An 8,897-nucleotide genomic window follows, 5' to 3' on the forward strand; every position below is an offset into this window, starting at 1 on the left:
TGGGTACCACCGCGCGCACCTCTGGAGGGCAGCAGGGCTTGGCCCGGCGGGCGCCGGGAGCTGGCGGGGCGGACCCAGCCGGTGCGGTCGCGCTCTGGGCCAGAGGCCTCCTCTGGGTGCGATCTGTGTGCAGTTCAAAGGGCCGCCTCCGAAGTAACTGTCAAGTCCACACTTGCGCCCAGACATCAGAATATTTTAAACTAATTTTTTGAAATGTGAATTAAGCAGATGCTATTTTTTAAAAAAAAAAAATTCTTTTTTCCCTTAACAACATTCACTTCCCCTGCAGCCACGCCCGACCCCGCTGGGGCAGCGGGGAAAAGCCGCGTTTGGGTCAAGTTGCCGCGTCTGCAGCACGCCGCGTGGGGTCACCGCCGCAGCCCCTGTGCTTTCCGCCCTGGCAGTCCTGCCCCTCAGTTTGGGGAGCTGTCTGGGGGGGGTGGGATATGAACCTCCCGTCCCCCGCAGTCGGGTCAAGCCCAGCGGTTCCCAGCCCAGCGGCCGGGAGACCTTCCCTCCCGTGACTCCCAGACTGCGCTCTCCGCGGCAGGCTCGCAGCGAGGGTTCCCCGGGCGACTTCGGCCTTTATTCGGCATTTTTTAGCCAAGCAAAAGAACCGTGGCAGGTGGAGGCCAGCCGCCGAAGAGATTGCATGAATCTTACTGTGGGGATTTCCGCAGCCCGCCCCAGGAGCTTTTAGAACCTCCTGATGTTAAGGGTTCGGTTATTTTCCTGCCAGTTCCTCCCAACCCAAGTGTGTCTGATATCAGAAAATCCCGGTGCCTCGGGCCCTGGCGGGTTCTACACGGAAGGGCGCTAGTTCCAGCCTGCCATCCCCGTCCCCGAATCATCATCCCGGGGGGGTGGGGGTGAGGTGGGGTGGGGGAGAAGGAAAAAGGGCAACAACACAATCATTACAGTAACAAAGCAAGGGGGCCCCCATGTGCCCGGCACCTGACCGGCACCAGCGCGTTTACTCCTCCCGCCTGTGTCCACCGCATACATGCGGGCACTGAGACTCCATGGGCCCAGCGAGGGGCCAGAGCCCGGACTTGAACCCGGGCATCACACTCCAGATGCCTCACGCTTAACCTCCGGTGGAACGGTGGAAGGGTAACTGTCACGCCAGGCTAAACCTCGAGGCTGGGCAACTCCTGACAGTAATAAAAAGACATTAAAAACAAAGGGGAGGAGAGAGGGCGAGGCTGGGAAGGGCGCGGTTTTCATTCGCTCGGTCAGGCTCACATACTCAACGTTTGTCCCCTTTTAGCCTCCGTTCTCTCCCCTTCTCCAAAGGGTGGGTGGGGCAGGGACTGGGGTTCGGTTAGCTTCTCTGCTTTTGTTTTCCAAAGTTTCCATCCTCTTTGGGCTAACTGGGCCTGGAGAGGCGTTGAGGCCGAGGGTCACCCCGACAGTTCGCCCCAAAGACCAGTAAGCAGCTGCAGGAGGCTGTGGGCTGGGGTCGTGATTACGCTGTCCCTTTGGAACCGTGCCTTCGACCCCACGCGAGAATAGTTTACGGAAGCCGCGACCCGGGGAAGCCTGCATTTCTCAATCAGTGGACCCCATATATTCTTTGCGCTGCTACGAGCAAAAGGACCCGCGGGGGCACGCGCCCTTGCCTACGCTCTCCCAGCACCCAGGCCCGAGAGGCGCAGAGGCGCGGACCGCGTCCCGGGAGCTGAGAAGCCTTCCACGCTGCGCTCAGCTCCTGGCGGCTGCAGTGCGTTCCTCTGCCCGACAGGGACCAGCACCGCTCCACGCGCCGCGCGCTGCCAGGCGGAGGCGCCAGGCCGTCCGCCCTGCTCAACCTCCAGAGCCCAAGCAGCTCGTAAACGAAGCGCGTCCTACCTACCTTCGGGTTCCGGCAACACCGAGGACAGTCACAAAAAAGTTAAAATACTCTCAGCGGTCTCGGCAGGACGCCGTCCTTCCCGCCCCCGTGCCCCTGTGGGGAGCAGAAGCTGTTCTAAAAGTTGGTCTAGGACTCAGACGGGACCGGCAGGGCGCAGCACAATCTTCCCAACGCCCCGGGCCCGCAGAGAGAAAATAAAATAAAAGCAACACCGGATTGACTCATGTGGAACATGGCCACGATTATAGAGTCGCTTCCCTGACCTCGGTCTCAGTCGCTGCCCCGCTTCAATGCGGCGAGGTGGCCTGATTAATTCTAGGGCTTGGTGGGCCACTGAGGCGCCAGCGCCCCGCGAGAAGTTCTAGGGGTTGCGGGAAGAGCAGACCCGGTTCACCCGGGCCGCGCCGGGGCGGATTCTCCGCTTCTCCTCCCCGCCTCCGGTGGCCCGAAACTGTGCCCCTGCCACTTCTCCAACACATGCCACGTCTCCCTCCTCTATGGAGTGAGGAAAGGGCTGAGCCGTGCCGATCGCTGCTGGCGTCCCTGTCCCGCGCGGGGAAACTCACCGGTACCAGGCGAGGCCCTTGTCGTAGCTGCGGTCGAAGAAGTGGGGCTCGGCGCCCACGGCGCGCACGTCGGGGTGCACACGCAGGAACTCCAGCAGCGCCCGCGTGCCGCCCTTCTTCACGCCGATGATGATGGCCTGCGGCAGCTGCTTGCTCCCGGACCCGCTGAAAAAGCTGGAGATGGGACTCGGGGAGTCTGACGTCTCGGGACTCTGCTCCTCCAGGCTCGCGGCGTCCTCGGCCGCCTCCTTGCCCACACCCAGCGGGGTGGCAGGCGGCGCCCTGAACGACAGCCTGGGGGGCGTCGGGTCAGGAGCCGCGGTAAGGGCCGGCGGGGCGTGGGCGGCACGGGACCCCGAGCCGAGCAGCAGCAGCCCCGGAGCGGCGGCGCACGAGCCGGCGCAGGAGTACAGGAACATGTAGAGCCAGACGCAGAGCATGGCGAAGAGCAGCGCGAGCTTCCTCCTCACCGGCGGTGGTGGCGGCGGCGGCTGCGGCAGGAGCCTGCCGGGGACATCGAGGCAGGACCGGCCGCCGCTCAGGCGCTGCCCCATGCGCTGCCCGCGGGCGCGGCGAGGGGCATGGCTCAGCACATGGCGCGGGGCCCGCCGGAGCGGTGAGCGTGGAGAGGACTCCCTGGCCCGCCGGCTGCCCCGGCGCCTCGGCTTATTGCCCCTGCGCGTCCGCAGCCACCGCTGCGGCTGCTGCTGCTCTTCCCCAGGTGGCGGCGGCAGCTGTAGCGGCTGCAGCTCTTGACATGTTGCCCGGGGAGGAGCCGCAACTGGAACGGAAAGTCGGGCGGCGGCAACTGCTGGCCGAGGGGCTGCGGCTGGGGCGCGACGCCCCGCTATGGGCCAGGAGAAGGTTGTTCCCCCGCGCCCTGGCCGCGCCAGACGGTGCGCACGGCTGCTCAGCGGGGCTGCCTCCTCGCAGTCCTGAGCCCTGAGCCTGGAGAGCAGCCCCGGCACTCGCCCGCGGAGGCTGCAGAGAAGAACTGCGCAGGACGGGAGCCCCGGGCCGAGGTGAGGTGGGCGGGCCCGGCTTTCCGGAGTGACGGCTCGCTCCACCTACCAGAAACCCCGAGCTCCTTGCACACACGGGCACTTCGCCGAGGGCGCAGCAACCAATCGGCTCGCGGGACATGGGGGTGTGGAAAGGGTTTGGGGCGGTGGAGAGCGATCGGTGATTGCTATTGGCTGTGGGGAAAGGGGCGGGCTCGGTGGGGCGGAGCCCGGGGCTGGTGACAGTAGCCCAGGATTCGAAGGATGCTGGAACGACCCAGCGCTGGGAGAAGTTCGACCCCGCCGAGTGGTGCGCTCCGGAACCCGCTTGCATTTCCGCACGCGCTGCCCTGGAGCCAGCCTCGCTGTAAGCGCCCAGATGTCGGGTCGCAAGTCTCCAACCCAGATGTCGCAGGCAGGCTCGCGATGTGTGTGTGTTGAGGAGTGGGGAGAGGGCTGGAGGAGGGAAAGCCTGGCCAGAGAAGCAAGCAGCCCACAAACCGCCCAGCCCAAGCCGAGAATTCGGAAGAGCGCCCTTCCGGGACAGACACCGGCTTAAGAAGTTTAAGAAAAAAGCATGTTTGGAAACCCTGTACTTTTTTTTTTTTTTTTTGTCTCTTCTTATCCTTATGCTTTGCCAGGAGTTGATCTCCCTTGAGCTGCCCTTTAATTGCGGACAGCATAAACTTCCTTTAAAAAAAAAAACTTTCTTGGCCGCCCCCAACTACCCGGAAAGGGGCATGGAGGTGGGGGCGGGGGGGGGGGAGAAGGGAGAAATTCACAGGGAAACCGAGTCTGGCAAAAGTCTTCTCGTCGAAAAGTCAGTGTGAAAGTCACCTGTAGAAAGTCTCATCCAGATATGGGTTTGTTGGGGACGTTAGGCTTGAGAAATTTTTCCATCTTCCCTCTTCCCTGAAAAAACATTAAAGCCAACATTCTCGTTTATTTTAGGAAATGTCTCCATTTAGGAGAGTTTGGTTTCGTGATCTATGACACTGATTATTAGGTGTTTTTTTCCACTTGCTTTTTTTTGTTGTTTTTAAGTCTAACATCAACCCGGAGCAAATCGATCACTGAGCTGTGCTTACTTCACAGTCAAAGTTCGCTCCAAGCCGCGGTCCCCGGTTATCTCTGGCGAAAGGAACCGCCGGGGCGGTGACGGGGCAGCAAGGCTGGGGAGGACCTGCAATCTCGCTGGGGGGAGCGCGCGGGGGTGCGGGCGCTACCAACTTCTTGCCGTGCCATTTGGCGTTAGAAAGTTCGGGGTCCTCAAGCTCACCCCGATGGTGTACAGGAAGTTTTCTGATCCCGCCACCCAGCCCCTGTGGCGCCAGCGGGCCTCCAACGCCGGGCTTCAGGCCGTTCCGGGACACAGCGTCCCTTCCGACTCCTTCCCACCATCTGCTACTGCTTGGACCCGGGGACGAGCGTCGCCCACGAGGTGACTCACCGGGAGCCGCTGCCCGCGCGGGATTTCACCGTCCGGGCGGGCAGGCAGGCTCAGCGGAACCGACCCGAGCCCTGGTCCATCTGCGGCGCTGTCCGGAACCAGCCCCAGGAAATGTTCCTTTCCTGGTTAAATGTCCCCAAGTGTCAAGTCCCCACAGCCCCATGCCGGGTCGAATTCCCCTCCATCGGAAGCGGGCTGAAAAGGCCGGTCTACCTTTAGCACCTCCGATCTGATAACGTGCCCGAAAGCGGGGGCGGTGACCCAGAAAAGTGCAAAAACTCAGCCGCAACCCGGCGACTGACAGGGCTAGGCGGTGGTCCGGGTAGGCTCGTTCTAAGCACCTCGAGCCCAAGACGTCTTCCTACAAAACTGTTGACGGGGAAATAATTTAAACAGCGGATATTCTTACTCCTTTTCTATTCGCAGGGAGAATTTCCAATTTTCCTTTCCCCCTGTTGCTGGGATGTTGTGTTTGTTCTTCGGAAGTGGCTTGTTCACCCTTAATTTTACTTACTTATTATTAACTTTAAAAACATGCATTTCTGAGCACGAGCCTGGTCTCTTTATTTTGGAAATGTGAGAGGGAGATGGTAGAGTCTCCGAAGAGTGTGTCTCCAATTCACGATATTTGGGGGGGAAATAAAATTACGTCCTCTATCTTTTTTATCTTTAGGCGGCTATGAGTTTGTGGGCTCCGTAAGTTGTGTGGGTTTTATGACTTGTGTATGTTCAGGTGAGTTGTAGCTTCTAAGCGTGTAATGTCAGGACTGGCAGGCTGCGAATCTTAGTTTTTTTCCTAAGGATTTCGATAATCCTAATAAAGTCTCTGTCCAGAGGGTTAGAGAAGTCCAGTGTAAAAGAAAAAAGTGAGCAATTGTAAATCGAGGCTGCAGGATGTATTTGGGACTTTTTTTCCGTGGGTGGGGAAAGACAAGGAGTAGGAGCAAAGGCGTGGGCGTCGGAAATTGCCCCGGGTGTCCGCAGAGCTGAGCTCCCCAGAGCTAAGTCCCTTGGTAGCCGCCCTGGCCCCACCCGGCGCCCATTCAGTCCCCTCCTCCGAGAACAATGGGGAGCTCGCGTTGCCCGGGGTGCGGAAGGACTCTGCAGCCCAAAGTCGGTGGTTCTTTTGGGGCCTGAGCAGCGACCCGGTGGGCGGAGAAGCGGCACAGGGGCAGGGCCTGGCCGCGACCCGACGCTTCAGTCCTTTCGCCCATCCCGCTGGTCTGCCCTCAGTGCTTGGACGCCCCAGCTTCGCCCCGAAATTCCCACGCGCTGCAGCAGCTCGGCGCAAACGCCATCTCTTCCATCGGCCCATTCTACAGATGCGGAACCTGAGGCTCAACAGAGGTGGTGACGGAGCTGATGGTGAACCCAGGTTGAGAGTCTGCCCTTAACCGTTAAGCAGAGCAGGGTTCCCCCATGGCCCAAGCCTGGGCATCGGCAAAGCCCGGCCACCGGAACCGGAGAAAGGTTTGCCTTTGCGAAACATATTCAAAATGTTTGCACCTGGAAAGTCTAGAAAGGTGCAAATTCAATGTCAGCATGCCTGCAAGGTTTAGGTTTTATTTGGTGTGAGTTTTAAGATTACTTATTGGGGTGTGAGAGACCTGGTGGTGTAGTGGTTAAGAGCTCGGCTGCTAACCAAAAGATCAGCAGTTCGAATCCACCAGCCGCTCCTTGCTTGGAGACCCTGTGGGGCAGTTCCATTCTGTCCTAGTCGGAATTGACTCAATGGCAACTTTTTTTTTTTTTTTTTTAAATGGGGAGTGCACCTAGAGCCTCTGAGGGGTCTAATCTGAAGGTGGGAGCAGGGTCAGCTCAGGGGGCCTCTCCTTTTCCTCTTCCTCCAAGCCCCGTTGCCAAGGCCTCGCTGCGTGGCCACAGTCTGGTCACTCTCTAGCTCTGAGATTCCCCGTCTGTGAAGTGGTGAGCTTGAGCCAATATATCCCCGCGGTATTTGTTTCTTGCCTGAAATGTCTCGGAGTCTAGGCTCCGGAGGGGAGACCTCAGCAGCTGCCGAGACCCACGCACCCCCGCACCCCCGCACCCCCACCCCGCTAGCTCCACCGGATGACCTTCAGCCTCCCGGGTCCACGCCCCACCTCTACCCCTGCGGAACTGCAAAGGAGGCATTTCCTGGGCGGCCTGCGCCAGTGGCCCGAAGCCCCAGTTCCTGCGCCCGGAACCCGTGCCCTCCTCTCGCGCCCCCCACCAGCGAGGCTGCCCCTCGGGGGTTCGCAGCAGCGGGCGCTCCGCTCCTCCCTCGGCCGGAGGTGAGGGCGGTCAGCGGCGCAGCGGACCCAGCCCACCCGCTCTGGGGCGCTTTGGACGGGTCTCGCGGCTGCCGGCGTCTGAATCCCAACTGGGGGCTGCAGCGGCCAGCCTGTCTCCCCCCGGCGATGAGAGGGCATTTGGGCTGCACCTAGGCTCCCGGAGCTCCCGCGCCGCCCACGCCTCGCTGGTCTCTGACTGGCCGCAGTACCCCTTCTCGGAGGGGCCCCGGCGCGTCTCAGCAAGCGGAGAGGCCCTGGCCAGACGCCAGTATCAGCCCACCCCTTGCTCGGCTGCTGCTGGCCAAGCAGACAGTGGCGATTAGAAATTGATTGTCAGCGTGGCTGGAGGGCTCCACCCCAAGCAAAGAAGCCGCTTCCCGCCCTGAGCGCCGCCTGCGCATTGGAGAGCTTGTGCCAGCCAGCTGCTGTTGGACCCGCTGCCCTCACTCTGGGGCTTGATGCCGCTCAGGCTCCTCGTAACAGGAAGCGCTGCCATTTATGGGGCGCCCTTGGCAAACCACACTAGAGGGATGATGGTCTTTGTCTTATAAAGTAAGTTCGATACCCAGATAGGTTTGGTGTCTTGTGTCATGAGAAGTCAAGGCGCGCGTGCAGACCCAAATGAATTCCCCACCTCTGGGTCCAGGAGGTTCCCCTGCCCTCTGGCCAGTGGGGCAGGGATGGGAGGGGAAAACAGAGGCAGAGGTACTAAAGCCCTGGGCTCCTTCTTATCTGGGTCATCAAGGGCTGGCTGCTTCCCTCCCCTGAGGTCACAGCCCCTGTCCAGGGGTCTTCTCCACACAGCCTTACTGTCACAGTACCACTTTCCCCCTCACCTCTTCAGGCCTAGGAGTATTAAAGACGCTCCACATTACTAGTGCCAAGGTACTCTTCCTTGTGTGTTCTCTACTTCTCCCGTTTATTAGTCCTTTAGATTACACTCTTTTCAGATTACCCCATCTGATGTGCTTTGTCTTTCCTGCCCAGACCCTGAGGCATGATATACCAGAGATACCATTACTTTTTCTAATCTGGTTCCCAGACATTTACCGGCTGTGTACCTTTGGTCAAGTCATACTGCACTTCTGAGCCTCTGGGCCACCGCCTGTGATAATACCACTCTCCAACAAATACCTTCAGCCGTCCATATACTTCCCTGTCGTTGTTAGGTGCTGTCAAGTCTGTTCTGACGCATAGCGGTCCTATGTACGACAGAACGAAACGCTGCCCGGTCCTGTGCCGCCCTCACAATCTTTGTCATGCTTGAGCCCATTGTTGCAGCCACCGTGTCAGTCCATCTCGTTGAGGGGATTCCTCTTTTTCACTGACCCTCAAATGTAGCACTGGAAGTGCTCACTCGTCTATGCTGAGAAATTTGAAAGATAGCTACCTGGCCAACCGACTGAAAGAGATCCATATTTATGCCTATTCCCAAGAAAGATGATACAACCGAATGCGAAAATTATCGAAAAATATCATTAATATCAAATGAAAGTAAAGGTTTGCAGAAGATCACTCAAAAGCAGCTTCAGCGGTGTATCAACAGGGAACTGCCAGAAAGTCAAGCCAGATTTAGAAGAGGACATGGAAACAGGCATGCTCCTTAGAAGCAAGGGTGGCGAGACTGCGTCTCACATACTTTGGACATGTTCTCAGGAGAGATCCGTTCCTGGAGAAAGACATCATGCTTGGTAAAGTACAAGGTCAAGGAAAAAGAGGAAGACCCTCAATGAGATGGATTGACACAGTGGC

At 59.2% G+C, this 8,897-nt stretch overlaps 1 protein-coding gene across 1 annotated transcript in view; it reads right to left on the bottom strand.

The window, feature by feature from the left end:
• Positions 1–3,395, bottom strand: part of LOC126063281 (heparan sulfate glucosamine 3-O-sulfotransferase 3B1) — a 51,212-nt gene extending 47,817 nt beyond the window's left edge. The window contains exon 1 of the mRNA XM_049861556.1: positions 2,422–3,395. Coding sequence (XP_049717513.1) covers positions 2,422–2,975 — 554 coding nt within the window. The 5' untranslated portion in view covers positions 2,976–3,395. The remainder of the gene's footprint in view (positions 1–2,421) is intronic.
• Between the last annotated feature and the right edge of the window lie 5,502 nt (positions 3,396–8,897).

The sequence above is a fragment of the Elephas maximus genome, chromosome 19, assembly GCF_024166365.1.
Source record: "Elephas maximus indicus isolate mEleMax1 chromosome 19, mEleMax1 primary haplotype, whole genome shotgun sequence".
NCBI classification, from domain to species: domain Eukaryota; kingdom Metazoa; phylum Chordata; class Mammalia; order Proboscidea; family Elephantidae; genus Elephas; species Elephas maximus.